Source organism: Trachymyrmex cornetzi, unplaced genomic scaffold, assembly GCF_001594075.2.
Source record: "Trachymyrmex cornetzi isolate Tcor2-1 unplaced genomic scaffold, Tcor1.1 scaffold743, whole genome shotgun sequence".
Taxonomy (NCBI): domain Eukaryota; kingdom Metazoa; phylum Arthropoda; class Insecta; order Hymenoptera; family Formicidae; genus Trachymyrmex; species Trachymyrmex cornetzi.
In genome coordinates, this window is record NW_017300074.1 from 529295 (window position 1) to 546550 (window position 17256).

General features: G+C 34.1%; 1 protein-coding gene across 1 annotated transcript in view; it reads left to right on the top strand.

Annotated features, from left to right (window-relative positions):
• Positions 1-16824, top strand: part of LOC108767983 (uncharacterized) — a 115812-nt gene extending 98988 nt beyond the window's left edge. The window contains exons 4-6 of the mRNA XM_018518151.1: positions 12686-12867; positions 13803-13931; positions 15010-16824. Of these exons, the coding sequence (XP_018373653.1) occupies positions 12686-12867; positions 13803-13931; positions 15010-15154 (456 nt within the window). The 3' untranslated portion in view covers positions 15155-16824. The remainder of the gene's footprint in view (positions 1-12685; positions 12868-13802; positions 13932-15009) is intronic.
• The last annotated feature ends 432 nt before the right edge of the window (positions 16825-17256 follow it).

A 17256-nucleotide genomic window follows, 5' to 3' on the forward strand; every position in this document is an offset into this window, starting at 1 on the left:
TATAAAAAAGCCCATCACCCATCAGAGCCTACATCGGCTGTTCGGATGCACAGAAAACTTTATATTTTCGTGTGAATGTAACAAAACGAATAAAATAAACGTTTCAACCCTTCAATTCCTTATATCAATATAAAATATAAATCGAAATTACATAAGTAATGCAAATTCCAAGATGATGATTCCCGACAATTTAGCTTCTTCTTTATCCAAATGCCAAATTAGCTATGTAATGAATAGCCAAATTTATCAAAAATATTAACTTATACAATAATAATATAAAAACTTGCATAAAGTAAAATCGAAGTCATATACATTGCGTCAATAAGTAGAATCACATCGCTCATCAGATTGTCAGATTTGCTATGTAATCATTCAAAAGAAAAGCGAAAAACGAAAAATTAGAGAATTATTAAAATTATTTTGTCTGAATTTCTTGTCATTTTATTGCTACCCAAGTATTCATCTCGCTTGCTCATTTATGGGATACTTCAAATTACATTTAATGGAGCTTAATAGATTCTTACACATTTTTGTTTTATTTTTTCTTCCAAATCAAATTAAAAATTTGTTCAAAGGCTGCTAAGGCACGTACGCCTGCTTAACGTGTCGACAGCACGTATATGCCACCGGCAACAGAGGAACAAACCGGTCGGCCTTATAACGTTAATTAATACGCGCCGCAGAACTACAGAACCGGCATGACTCGGACCGATCGTTATCCAGTGCGAGACGCGGGAAGTAGGCATCGTTAATCAATATTCCAAGAACTTTCGTTGGAATTGAACCTCTGTTTCGTACATATACAAACGTATTATTGGAAAAAGTTACCTAAACCGGCAGCGTTAGCGTTTAATATAAACTTTACGCGATAACTATTTACAGAGAAAGAACGGTTTTGTTGAAGTATCTGAAAAATTTAGCCAATATGAAAAAATTTAGTAAACCTTTTTCAGTATAAATTCAGATATAAAAATAATTTGGTAATAATTTTAGATTATCAAAATAATGATAGGATCCTCAAACTGGTTGCTAGAATGTTAAACTTTTGCAGCATTGTCATCAACGCTTAAGTGTTCTACATAATTATTTTGATGGTCCAGCAAAATTATTTTCAGATCTGATATCTAACTAAATTTTCAGATACTTTAGCAAAACTGTCATTTCCATGTACGGAAAAATGCTAATTGTTTAAAATATTCATATTGGGACAAGCGCTGTCATTAGTACGTTAATCGATCCTTCGAATAACTGCAAGCATAATAATGTTTCCCGTGCATTACTAATAATTACATTTAAATAAAGCAGATTATTTTAACGATAGGATAATACTTATGAGAGGAAAATTGCATTTAATCCTGCAATGTAACCGCAAAGCGTAGAATACAAGATCGGCAAGGTCATTAACATTTACCGATACCCTGATAACGCAGTAGGACGTTTATCAAATGAATAGGAATTGCGGAACTTGATAGAAACCTATACTTAACGGTGCGGGGGGACAACCCGCTCTCAATGACAGAGCTATTTAGCTGCCACCGCATCGCCGCTGTTTTGCCAACGGCGACTGCGAATCTGGTTCGGGAAGCAGGTTGAACGCGAGCTGTGCTGACCCAGACACACCGTTGATTTACGACGGTTTTATCGCGAAAGCACCGAAATTACCAGAGTTACGTACGACCCACGTCGCTGCGCGGCTTAAGTCAATGAAGACGTTCAGAGATGTGATAAATTTCTGTAAAAATACACCCTGCTCTTCGCGAAGCACAATTGCAATTAATTACGGCCGTGTTAAAACTTTCTCGCTGTCTCTCAAACGAATTTACGATGCGTATTTACAGAGCAAGAGTCACTTAAGTAATTGGTAAGATATCGATCTATATCGATAGCACGAGTATCGAAGACGGATGTTGAGGCTTATCCCAATGCTTGATCACGTATAAACTCAATTTTCCATCCGTGTGGCAATTAAAAATCGACGCGCGGTCTGATTCCGATAGCTGCCATAACTAATTCCCATGTAATCTCTTTGCAGAAGGGAATCTCACAGTTACAGTAATGTGATAAAGATCTCGATCGTCGATGTAGAAACGCCCAGCAATAATCACATGCAAATCGGTCTTAGCATTTACGGAGCGCGTGCCCGTGAAAATCCGACACAAGCGAATCGAATGTGCATTCAAAACATGTATTGTATTTGTCTCAGGTGGCCGGAAAAATCCAGTGGATAGAGAAAATAATAAATTCCGGATTTTATCCAAGGAATAAAGTGGCAAAAACTATAAAAATACTAAAATATATTTATACATTTTATGCAAAAACGTATTTTTGTTCTTGATTAATTATAGTAAATCATATAGGTACTAACCGATAATTTCAAGAAAAACAAAACGAATCGATATATAATAATAAAATATCTTAAATAATAGTTTTCTTTATTCACATTAATATGTGAAATATATTTTTAAAGCAAAAACTTTGAAAATAATATAAATATTAAATTCTATATTTTTAGTTTCACGAGAGGAAAACATAACAGCAACACAAAATTAAAATTTTTATCAACATAGATCTACCATCCGGTTTACCAGTCTTGTAACAAAAAACTAAATTGCTCATTACACTCGAGTCCTAATTTTACGGATTTTATTTTAGATAAAACTTAAATTGGAACATGCGAACGCGCGCTCTCAATCAACGCTGAACTAAACTACTCAGTGATATTAGAATTAGAATACTAAATTAGAATGTCGATAACAAAATTTCCTATTTATTTTATTGCTTTTAATAGAAAAGATCTTTGCTATTTTCTCCAAAAATATCGTTTTTTTACTACTGGTATAAACTTAATTTATCAAAAAAATATAGAATTCTGCCAACCCTAAATTTACTACGAAAGAGAACGAAAATAAAAATTAATATGAAAAGATTATATATATATATATATATACTGTTCTTATCTTAATTCGTTCATTAAAAACAATATAATCTCTGTTTTATCACCGAAGCGTTGGAGGCATCGCCGTAAAAGTTTTTTAATAAAACAACGATGCGAGATCGAGAGATATAAATCTGCAGGGAGTTTCTATAGCTTTGGACTCCGAAAGGGAAGGCAGAGATGAAGAAAGTGCTGATAAATACGAACGAGCTTCAGCGTAAGATGATATCGCTCAAAGACACCGTGTATCAAAGATTGAGTGGTTGACGGACATTGGATACACCGTATCTTCCGTCTCCCATCTGCCCATGAAACAGCAATCCTACTAGCGAGCGAAAGCTGATTTGCATTCTGAATTCATCTATGTTTGACTATGTTAACAAAAATTATGCTAACGAAGCACATCTGCGGACAAATGCACAACGGAAATTAACTAACAAGTTTAGCTTGATTTTTTTATATTTTCGAAAAACAGATACAAGTGTCTTTCAGATATCTATATTTATCAACTAACGAGGATAATATAATTTATGCAATCGTTCTCTTAACAGCTCGTATTTTCTAGGATAAACCTATATACGAGAATAGTACTTAACGGATTGATACGTACACAAGCTATCTTTAAAAACTGATCTTTTCTATGAGAAACGGACCTTTTTGCTCTAAGAATATTGTATGTTAATTACGAACAAGCGTGAGCAGCACAAAGCCACATTGTAATCCCGCATACTCACGCATGTCTTTTTTCCAACACCGAACGTGTGGGTGCGATGACGAAGCGACTCGTCTTTTAATTACCGTCAGACGCCGAGAATTAATTATTGTTGCCGAGAGGCCACCGTGTCTCTCTACCTACCCGAATGAGTCGATTGATTGAGGATTCGTTAGGTTTTTCGGAAAGGGATATTATTTTAACTGTCAGACGTGTGTGTGTTTTATACGAAATCGTTGCACGATCTACCGATGTATTAATCACATCAATATCGTGAACCTTAAAGTAAGTAGTAGGTAGGGTAACTATGGCACCTAAAGTATAGATTTCTTTAAAACTTTATTCCTTGTTAAAAGGGAAATAAAAAGTAATGCCCAGCTACCCAAGTTTTAAAGTCCGTGATTTTCACGTTCCTTTATCATATAAGGACATAATTACTAATGTAAATTTAACATAATAGTCCAATAAAAAAATTTGGATTTTATAGTTATGATATTATTATAATTAAATTATAATTTTATAATTGTTATAGTTATTATTATTATAGTTAAATTATAATTATATAGTTGTTACAGTTATTAGTTATTTTATAGTTCTATAGTAATATTTTTTACTAATAAATTATATTAAATTTACATTTCTCATACCAACTTTCATATGCATATTAATATCCGGATATTATTTCTAATATAGTATATCAAAGTACTAAAGCAAGAAGTGTGTCGACGATTGTTTAGTCTGCACTTTTTAAAATGTAACAATCCTTTGCGATATTTGAGACATCTGATAACTTTGTGTATGGGACAGTCATATGATATGAGACGTCTGTTGCTGTCGTCTGCTCGATAGACACTTTTATTATAATGACAAGTCTCTTCGACTAACAAAAGTAAATTATACTTAACGGGATTCGAGTCAACGTTCTCTCCGACAAGATTTACAGCGCATGAAGCAATAATATCTTTGTAGGCAGTAGTGAAAAACATTATCTGTTGCGCAATATTATGGAAAGTGGCATAAGTAGCATAAGCATAACGTTCACGGTTTATTTTGCTCTCGTGATGCGAGTATCCAGCTAATTTTGCACACCAGGTTTTCCTAACATTTGATGAAACCGTCGATTCGCGAAAAGGTCGCTCTCGAGTAAAGCGAGGTCTAGAAAGGTCTCGGAAGATTACACCTGTGAATGCGTCTTCCCGTATCCTAGCACGCGTGCCTATGCGTGTCAGCAATATTTTAATCGATGAAACAGAGAAGAGATAAATACCTTCTACAATCGTTATAAAATAATTTATTGTATGTTTAAAAAAAAAAAAGAAGTGTTGGCTTGTCTCGGCTTTATATTTTCGTATTATTTGAAATGTATCTTGTATTTTAGACAGTATTCTACCTATATTTTAATTATTTATATGTTCAACATTAATTAATATAGAGAATTTTAATAAAAAAAGATCAAAATTTCGATGATTCTCAAATCAATCGAAGTTAGCGATTCGAATCACGCAGAATTTACAAATTGACTAATAATAATAAATATTTATTAAATTTCACGTCATTATGTCTTTCATTAATAATATATCAATAATATAATTCTATGAATAAATATGGATCAATAAGCTATAAAATATTAATAAAAAATTAGCAATTATATTATTCAGAGCTAAAAATATTATTTTAATATTTCATAGCCATTATTATTATTATTTTAATGGATTTATGAAATATTACACTCTACCCTGTATTTTATGATATTAACTTGAGACATAAATATATTTGCGTACTTTTTATATGTATATGTATAATATAGTTTTCACAGATCCATTACCTTCAATTAAATATGTAATTTATCACTCACCAAAACGCAGCGGTGAATATGAACTACGTGAACTGTACGTTGAACTGTAAAACACAAATATATCAAAATTATAATAATATTTCAAACAAATGCTTCAACAAATAATTGTAGCGCGTAAAATAATTATAAAAATTAATTCTGCAAATAATAAATAGAATAATAAAAACAATTATTTACCCCATGGTTGCTCCGTCGTTGCTCGATGCCTCCGAGGCCTCCTCCTCTCAGCCTCCATCTCGTTTCTATGCACATATTCAACACTCGCGAAAACACGACGGCACGGTTATATTTTGCATTTCCGACGTTAACTGCACGTCGTATACATTTTATTGTATCGTGATAATAAGAACAAGTACACGACGCGAAAAAAAAAAAATTAAACAAAGCGAGCGATAGTAAAAAAAAATACATAACGAGTTACACGATATCCGAGATATTTAATTGCAAATTAGTGAAAATGACGAGCAAAATACATTGATATGTAATTGCTGAAGTTTGTCTTGATATTGTGTGATGCAAGTTGAATAGATCGCACGATCGATTACCCGGAAGTACGCAATCTAAATTCACTACAACCGTAACATATTTCGAATGAATCTGGAAATATACACGTATAAATGCTCGATATATCACAGACTCCCGGTCGTTACTTAAATCATTCGAGCTTATGGATTCGCATATTTTACCGCGTGTCCTCGATTTGAGAGCTCCATTAGAACCAGTGAAGATTCCGATACGTGATGCGAGTATTAAAATCAAATCATTAAAAATATAACCGTCGCCAGTACGTGCAGGTAACTGAACTCATGATCCCCAAATGTCTGTCACTCTTTAGTACTTTGGATAAATCATATGAAACATTCATTTCGGTAGAATTTAATACGTTTGTTAACCCTTTTGTCAATGCGAATGTCGATGTGAATTTTAAACAGTAAAAATTTTTATTTTTTTGAATTTTGTTACAACGCTTCAAAATCCTACTCTTCGAACAACAAAGAATAGTTTTGCATAGAGAATAGTTTTCCTATATAGGGTTGCCACAGACCTGAAAAACCAGAAAAATCAGGAAAATTAAAATTGGCCATGGGGAAAACAGGAAAAAGTCAGGAAAAAGTATAAAAGAATCTAGAATTTTTTTAACTTTGCTCACAATATTCCCTTAAACTGTTTCTATTCTAAATAATTGTTATAATTTTTTAAATGTTATATCCGACGTTTTTATAGTCAAATACGTTGAAAACTCGTGCACATTAAACGATTTTTAATAAAATAATTAAAATTTAGATTTGATTCGATATTTGTATTTGATTACCTTTTTTCGTCATAACTGAATTCCTTTTTCCAATATTAATTTATTTTTAGTTAGTTTCAATTTGCATTTAAAATTTTATTATGCAGCTAAGCTCTTTTTGCGTTGCTTTTAATAATATAAGCTAGCTTTCCCTACAGTTCTTACTTCTAAATGTTAAAATTTACATATTTTATATTGGTCATGGAAAATTTTCCATTTTTATCTGAAAAACCTGGAAAAATCAAGGAATTTTAAAATTCATTTTTTGTAGCAACTCTGCATATAGCATCAAATCATTAATAGCTTCTAAGATGTTTATTTGCAGCACAATAATATTAAATTGCTTATCAATTTAAATTGTGATATTACTACTGCAGCTTCAGTTTAAGATTGTGTTTCAAGACCGACAAATAATCGATGCACAATTAACTTATACTAGAAATTAACAAGAATACAATTCACAAATATTATTAGACACCAAGAATTATCTTTACCGAATATGGCGTTTTTCATTCATGTGTATATTTGTTTCACTTCAACTTATTGTCTTATTTCAGAGAGCTCATCAATAAAGAACAGATAATAAACTACGGAAACAACCAGAATATATAGCAAAATAAGTCGACAAAGAATTCGATGTAAAATTGCGACGCAAGTTCAATGCAACACTAATTTGATAAACGTAAAAAAAAAAAAACGGATCATGGAACACGAAATATTCGTCTGAGACGTTCCTTCGACATGGTTCACCGATCTTCTGAGATCGGCGTGCACGTGATTTCGTGCCAAGTTCCTGTGTTTCATTCACGAACAAACGCCCGGAGCGAGATACGGCGAATGTTAATGAGGCGACCGGTCAGCTGCTCCGATCCCGCGAGAGGGATAATCCCCGTGGAAATTAAATTCCGGAATTCCCGTGATTCACGGAAGAGAGACTCACAGTGATCCTTCGAAGAAGCCCTCTTGCAAATCGCTCATCTCTATAGCATTATGGAAATCGTCCGTCCCTTGAAACGTTCCGCTTCCTACGCTCAATATTACAATTATACGACGTGATCGTCATAACTATGTGCGAAATACCATGGTATTAGAAAACGTAAAGGAAAATATGTTTCGCAGCAATCTCCTCCGAGTTGTCTTGTTTCTACATTAAATAATAAATATCATGTTGTCAGTATATCGTGTAATTTTCATCGATCTTGTCGCGATTCCTTGCTATAAATTACTCCGTGTCATTTCTAGAGCTTAACGAACATAAGTGAGGAATGATCGAATACTATTCACGCTGCGAAACCCGCACAATCGCCATAAGCGACAAGTCCTTAAGCTGACTTTATACTATGGGCGTGGAGTCATGAGTATGAGCGCACTAGCTGCACCCCATAAACATACCGACGTTATTCCACGCCGTCGCTTCCAGACAAAAATTCTGAAACACGAGACCGACGGAACCTCTACCATGCTACTACCTTTCTACTGACTAGGTGCATCCCTTAGGAAACGCATTCTCATCCGATTATTGATGTTGAGTGCACGCAAGAAGAAACATGAAACTGGCAATAAAACGTTCAATTCGATTAAGAAACAAACAGTGCAAATGTTAATAACTTTCTGATTATTTCTGAAAATACGATATTTGGATTAAAAATTATTTAAAAAAATTTTAAAGACATTCACAGTAGTGAGGCAGAAGCAAATTAAAAATTTATGTAATTATGATGCGATTGAGAGATATAACTACTGATAAATTGCTTGATATTCTGTTTACTGCTTTCATTACACGGAAAATATTCGAGATTGGCTGCGTTCAGCAGAGAAAGCAGCTTTGCAACTGTTATAAAATTCTTCAATATATGATTGATTTGTACATTTAGATCCGTAAGGAATCAAAAGTAAGAACCAATTGAATTGAACAATTTTACAATAGTTGCAAAGCTGCTTTCTCTGCTGAACGCAGGCAATATCGAATATTTTCCGTGCAATGAAAGCAGTAAATAGTACAGAATATCAAGCAATTCCGCAAGAGTGCGTTTCTCGCAGAACATTCTACGTACGGCACTAAGACATGAAATTTATGACCACGATCCCTCGACCAGGCCATCCGTCAGAGACGATCGCGAATCTCAATCCTCATGTACTTGACGGACCTCGTCTCGGAGAAAGACGGAGAACGTCCTGTGGATGCAGCTCGTATTACATAGGGTCAAAGAGATCCGCGCACTTTATCAAGACAGAAAAAAATCTCACACAATACTTGGGCGCAATTTGTCGTATACGGATTCGTATCCCGTTTCACAGAGCTTTAATGAAGCATTTAGAATGGTCTCAATAGGAACATCGATATCTTCAATCAAACAAATTCAATCTTTTCAATCAAACAAATTGAATCTTTTCAATTAAGCTAATTCAATATTTCCAATCAAACTAATTCAATTTTCATTTGTGTTGGAATTTTTCTACGGAACTTTCAAGATATGATGAACACAAAAGTAACAATTGATCGACGGCTGACATAATCATTTGTCAGAAATATATCGCCTCCGGCCTTTTCCGCTACTTTGAAAGACACCGCGAGAAACGACTGTCGTAATCCTACCTTCTTAATGACATCGCGAGAAACGATTGTCGTAATTATTATGCCCTTGTACTACCCTACATAGCGAAAGGGCATTAATTGAGCGGCTCGTAATGTCGTGATTACGCGCAACTATGGAATCAAATAAATAAAATCTTAACTGTGATTGATTGTCCAACACCGTTAATCAGGCACACAATCGTAATGTGTCGTTCCGCTCGCTCATTGTCATCGATCTCGGTGATTGAGTATCATTAAGTACTACGACCTATTTAAAGGAATTTTATTTTTGTCGCGTTAATACATAGCCGATATAGAGACGTCTAACGCAACAAGATTAATGTCGGTTTCTACCAATATAGATTAACTTCAATCTCAATTTAATTTACTCTTCATCTATTTCTAACATTAAGAATGAGAAAAAAATGAAGATTAAATTGAACCAAAATTGAAGTTATATCAGTAGAAACAGACATTAATCTTTAAATCCCATATGTGAAATTCATAAAGATCACCAGAAGGTATTTTTACAAGACAAAAATTCGAAAATAATCTAAATCTGGATAGCGATTATTAACTTTTTCGCTAGAGCGGAAACGTGGAAAGTGAAAATTTTTATGTATGTATGTTCGTACATATAGACACATACATACAAAGAATTTTCACTTTTCACGTTTCCGCCCTAGAGAAAAAGTTAATGATTTCTATCCTGATCGAATACTGTTCGATGAAATCAAGAAAAAACAAATGATTTACAGACATAAACATGAATGTTCGAACATGGCAAGAATTTGATTCAATTCGCTGTTCGTTCGATGTTCGTTTACTAATTGTAAGTTTACCTTTAAAAGAGCTGCTTCTCTTTTCATCACTTAAGCTAACTACATTACGTTCATGTCACCATTTTCAAGTGATCATATATTTTCCATTCATCATAACATCACATTTTCTAATTAGTAAATGTAAAGTCTCTACTCACTACCATGTATATCATTTTTCATTTTTCGTAATTGTAATTTGATCAAATGTATACCTACTTTATTTCGTGTACTAACTAATTATAATAAGATCTAAAATCGTGAATAGCAGTATTGCTGATGTCTTATCTTTTAGGGTGCTTTAATTTATACCGTCTTCATAATTATAAATTTATGAATTTATATATCTTGCACGGCAATAAAGATTATTATTATTAATATTATTATTGCTACTATTATCACTATTATTGTTATTATTATACTCACAATATAAAGAAGCTTTTCAATGCACCCATTCTGCAGCATGTCGCAGAATACGCTTTAATTTTAAAACGCGTAGTACTATACACGGTCAATTTTTCTTTCATGTAATACACAGTGGATCCCAAACTTTCACAATGTGCATCAATTAACCCGTTGCCAACGGAAATGCGGAAATGGTGTAATTACGCAACGTGTTACTTGCGATGTGACGTGTGTCACAGAAAATTTCTCTTATACAATTTTCTATTTTCTAACTTTCAATTAACCGCTTTCCATCAATCGAATTCTTATTCCTTCAGCTTAAACGAATTAACAATTTAACGAGAAGGAAGAAGATCGATTGCCAACCTCGTCTATCTGTCTGTGAAAGAAGTAGTAAAAAAGACGATAATAGATGTCTATTAGAAGCACGAGAGAATTAAATTCACTGATATATATTTATAAGACGTTTCCCAGGAAACGTGGATAATATTTTACGACAGGCAAGAAATTCTTAAATGAGATTAAAAAATTATAATTATTGTGTATAAAACTTGCATATGCCTGCTTAAAAGAATTGCGGTTTTGTTCAAGTATCTAAAAATTCAGTTAGATACAAATTTAAAAATAATCTTGTTTTGAGCATTAAAATAATTATGTAGGACGCTCAAATTGGTTACTAGTTAGAACTTTTTATACAGCATTGTCATCAACGCTTCGTGTTCTACATAATTATTTTTATGGTCCAATAAAATTATTTTTGTATCTGTATCTAACTAGATTTTTAGATACTTTAGCAAAACTGTTTTTTCCGAAATAGAAACTGCTGCCGGGTGTTCGATGTCATATCGAGTGGTTGCGCGCCTATTTATATCGAACATCAATTCCACGTCAATTGTGGGACAACGACCGATCGGATCGCGTCAAATATGAGCGGAAATCGCTACGTGCGAGCAGTGATGCAGGGCAATTAGAACCCATTAAAAGCAGGCTAAATGCGGCCCGACGATACGGACAGCTTCTGTGCCGGCAGCGTGTCAGTCGGTAAAATGTCCAGTTTGTTGTACGGCAGAGAGCACAAAAGCGAGCTGGGTTAATTGAACCCAATTAGAACCGGGTCGGTCGTGTACGAGCCGATAGTCTAGTTTTTAAGCATAATGTTATGCAGCCTCATAGTCTCGTTGCTATCGTCAGCCTGACGCGACGTCGCCGCTGTGACGAGAATGCTCATCCGTTATGTCAAAAGTAAAGATTCACTTGCACATTTACAATCGATGTCGATCCGGTTATAGGTTTCGGTAAAAATGCAAAAGGGCGATATAAAGTCTCGAAAATTACCATCATTTTTTTTAAGAGAAAAATTCGAGGAAAAATCCCCAAATTGGCTTAAGGGAACTATGATTCTCGTTTTAAGGCTTATTCTCATTTTCAGTTTTCATTCTTATTTCGGTTAGATTAAAACTGCGCGAGATATCGTGCAACCAATGAGTCAATATTTTTTTAACTTGCCCATATTGATTTACAAATAATTGATGAAACACAAAATCTTTTACGTTTGAAAAAAAATTATAAAGAATTATATATCAAAGAATAAAAATGTATGAAGTTTCCAATTTATATTTTTTTCAAAAAAAATTCTTGAAAAAGGATACTGAAAGGAGGAAAGATATTAAACTCCTGAAAAAGAATACTGAAAGCAAGAGAGAAAAGATATTCCCTTGTAAAGAGCTTTATGCGAAAGTAAGGCCAACAATATTCCGTGATACCGTATATAGTTATAACAAAAAGATGAAGTTAGATTAGTTTCCTGTATACCGTGTAATATTATTTACGAAATTGCTTACGTGTATCATCTACAGGCTTAACGTGACGATATTTACTCCTGGCTATATTGCGAAACCACCGTGTAACCATTTTCCGCACTGCGGCGTAAGTAAATATTTAGCGAATAAACGACGGTATACGAGAACCAACCGGCGAGTTTCTCGGACGTGCTTTTCGACTCTCGCGTACAATATATCGTTTACCGACATTAATTATACGTATCGCGCATGCGATGCTAACGTTCTCACAATGTTATTCCTGATTTTATTGCAGACCACAAGCGTGGGTGGTGCCAGCGTAGTGGAGAAGCTATCGTTCTACAATCACACGGAATGCGAATGCAGAGAGAGGTCCGAGTATGATACGACAAACGAGAAACCCGCAGACCAGAGAGTCTATCGACATCAATCCTCGTCGCCCCCTCAAAACATGAAAAAACCGCCAACGAGAAAACCGTAAGTTTGCGAAATGGTATATCTTTTAAGTTCCGCAACGATATAGAAAATAAAAAATTGAAATTACTTTGTCCTATTCATTTGCATTGTATTCGTACACATTAAATTTATATGAAAATGTACCCAATTTGAGTTATTTTTAATCATTTCTATAGGTCGCCATTGCTCCTATATTCAATATGTCGTTAATTTAAGTAAAACAATAGAATTAAACAATTTAATTCCAGAAAATGTATTAAATTTGACTCAAATTTAGTTTATTATTTATTAAGTGCGTACATTAATGTGAACGTTGCTTACATTGAAACTAACCACACAAATGCACTGTTAAATTCATAATGTCAAATTATACCCAATTCATATTTAATCATTTCTGTAGGTCGCAATTTTGTTCCTATTCAATATATTTTTAATTAAAAAATGAAGTTAAATAATTTAACTCAAGAAAATGTATCAAATTCAACTCAAATTTAGTTTATTATTTACTAAATGCATATGTTAATATAAACATTGTTTTTGAAACTAACACCAGAAATGGACTGATTTACATTTTAACATATATGAATATAATAAAATATTATTTTAACTCAAAGAATAACTATTTCCATCCAGCAAAAATATCCCGTATATATTATACAGATATCTTACAGACATTACGATATCTTTGATGAGCTGTTCCTGCGATACTCTGCTGTATGGGTTGCTTCTTTGATATCTAACAGTGTGCATTGTTCTACATTTTGACACTCCTTAAAAATAACAAAATATTATTTTAACTCAAAGGATTATCATTGTTTCTTCAATGTCTAACAGTGTAGCTTAATGTAATGACATTTCTAAACAGAGGAATGCTTCAGAAAGTTTCTCATTAGCCTATAACTGTTGCTAAACATTTAACTTAATTAATCTTGTAATTGTTAAAAAATTTACTCCAGATGTCGTTGTCCATCGGAATTCACGCCGAGAATTACAGAAGGCGTTTGTCAATGTAACTGCTTCGAGAGCAACGAAAATTGTATAAAGACCAGACGCGGGAAGGGATATTTCTCCCTCGCGGACAGAATGTGAGTATGCCTACGCGTTCTTTGCGACTATAATTTCACGACATACTTCGCCGCAGAAGTATTTCAGTACGCGGGCACGAGCTTAAAAGTGCGACAGTTAAAACACTGCAGCACCTACATACTAATTACCGCGGCATTTACAAGACAAAATAATGCGAACTCCGTTTGTATGCCGTACCGTAAAATTTCACCATAACCGCGCTTTGTGGAACTTTCAAATCCAATTTAGTTCCAACTGTACATTGTCAAACATTTACATATAATGAATACTTGCTAGTGACCTCTTTTTATTCCAAAAATATTGCTAAATAAAAACTCGTTTCTCAAATAAGAGCAAGAATTTAATTTTGTGTATGAGAAGGTATTTTGATATTCGTAGAACGATATTTTTAAAAAATGTGCACATGGAAAGAATGGTTTTGCTGTACTAAAAATATCTAAAAGTTTAATTAGGTTTAATATCTAAAAATAATGTTGATAGACCACCAAAATAACTATGTAGGACGCTCAAGCTGGTTGCTAGAATGTCAAAAACTTTTTGCAGCGTTGCTCACTATGCTTGTGTTGAGCATTCTATTTAATTATTTTGATGGTCCAACAAAATTATTTTCAGATCTGTATCATTGAAAAAAATGGTCTTGCAGTTATAGCGAAAAATTAGCTACATGGATAAATGACAAGCAAATGACTGCGATATTGCATATATTTTGTATCTAATCAATATAGATAACACACAGAGACAGAATTTATATTTAAATCATTTGTCAAATTTATCAAGAAAGTCTTTCTGTAACGTTCAATCAGATGACTGTGATTGTAATTCATATTTAGCAGTGATTCATATTTGATTATGAGACCTAAATTTTATTGCATATATTGTTAGAAGTGTTATAAATTCTACGTATGCTACACAATTTTCTATCAGATACAAAAAACAGCGATGATTCCAGCTGGAGTAGCAAAATATTTCTTCGCACGATCTGGCTAAATTTTTAACATACTTGAGCAAAATCGTTCTTTCCGTACAAAAACGACCAGACTCGACCTACGGTATCATATAAAACTTTTTGACTCATAGATGCATTCAGAAGAACGAATGCGCGATGCCCAACTGCGAGTTCGGCGAGTACATAAAGTGGCAAGGCAAGTGTCCGCGGAAAAGGGACACTTTCGACGCAATGACGAGCTATCGTGCGAATCTGAGTCATCGATTCAGAAGTTAGACGGCAGCGGATAGCGAAGAGGACGAAGATGATCGCATTGAAATGCGATCCTAGTGCCAATGAAGATGGAGAGATAGCACATGACGAAGTGCACGAGAAACCGACGGTGCCATTTTCTTTCATTTTTTTTTAAGTGCCTTCGTCAGAGAGACTCGCAACATGTAGGTACATGTATTCGTACATTATGTATAAAAATGTACGTCATCAGTCGTTGTCTAGGCACGCGTATGTATCGTCGTCGCTTCTTTTTTTTTTCTTTCTTGCCGCGATCGGCGGGGATACGAAGTGATAATGGTCGTCGATTTTCGGTACCGGTGATTGTCTCGCGGGGACAGTAAAATAGTATTTCGATGTTTAATTGATGAATTATATAATTTTGTAGTGCTCGATGTTCACAAGCGGTTCTCCATCACGAGAGAAAATAAGTTGATATACAATTATAAGATTTCGAGTCGTTAAGATAAGAAGATAACATTCTATATAACTGAAGCGATTTCTCTAGGATAAGAACGATATATGCTTAAATTAATGATAGCACAAAAAAATTACCAGCGACGAGATGAAGTGCTTCTAGTAGTAATTTTCGAGGAAGAAAGTGACTGCTTTTTGAGCAGGAATTTCATCGGTGAGAGGAACTCGCCGAGGGAAATGGCGATCCGCCAAAATTATACATGTAGATCTGAGAGGGTGCGATAACATCTCTTAAGTTAATGGTAACTTTATGCGATAAGCGATATCTCGGGTATCATAGTTTACGCTGAGAAGAAGACCTCGGACGCGAGCCTAGTCTGAGATCCTGTTTCCGTTCTGCACGAGGAAACTCTCTCGGTTCGTTGGATCACGCATGCGGACGGCCGAATTTGTCGAGCCTGAATCCCTCCCAGTGTCCCCTAATTTCCACTTCTTCAATTAGAATATGCGAAATGTAATTATATAATGATATTCCAATTATAATGTGCTTATTATAATAGCTTTATCCGAAATTCACACGATAGTGATACGCGACGAGTAGGAAATACCAAAGCACGCAAAAACACGCGTACGAGCGGTCGCGCAGAATCGAAACAGATCGTTAATGTAGCCACATTTTGTATGTTACACGATTACAGAATATCTCTATTGTATTTAATCGAACATTGATGTACCCCACGTTCGTTAATTTAATATTTAATCAATAGACAGAGAGAGAAAGAGAGAAAGAGAGGACTGGCCCGCCCGACTGGCCTCTGTTCATGCACTTCTATGTAGGTGATGTAACATGAAGGTAATAGCTGTGTTCAGCAGAGAAAACTGATCTCAGTGAGACTTAATCATTCTTTAATGTGATTGGTTTCTACCCTTAGATCCAACAAAGAACTAAAAGTAAGAATCAATCATGTTCAAAATCAAAGAATCATTGAACATTCATTGATCAGTTTTTTCTGCTGAACGCAGCCAATCCCATCCTAACGCTGCGAATGGGCAGCTACACGTTTGTAACTTTGTATTTTCTATGTTATCAATAAAACAGCAAAATCACAAAGAACCACGGTAGACCAATTGTATGCGTCCGGAATGTAAATGCGAACTTGGACGATGCGACTGTCTGCGAGAAGGTAGCCGTATTGTATTGTTAATACCGCCGCTTCTTTACTACGTGATTATAATATAATCTGAGAATATAAAATATAATAATGTATGATTTTATTTTGTATCTCATTTTCCTTTTTCCATTCTCAATGCTCGAAAAGTTGTCTCCTAATATAATATTTCTTAATATATTTTTTTAAGATATATCGAAGATATATTAAAATATATTACATTAAAGATAAATTAATGTTTCTAGTATATTAATTTATCTCTCTTTAATATATCTTTAATATATCTTAAAACAGTTTACAAGCTTCTAAACTTATTTACGAAATACCACCGTTATTTCGACGCCTTTTTATGAACGCAACTCTATTCTATATTTAATAAAAAAAATCGAATAACTATTGTTTGCACACAGAAAAGTAACGCGTTTCGTTTTTTTTTCCAATAAAAAAATTGTTTAAAATCGCTGGAAGAAGCGGGAAGCGCATATCTGCCTCGTGTTATTTTTCTACCTAAATGGGAAAGCA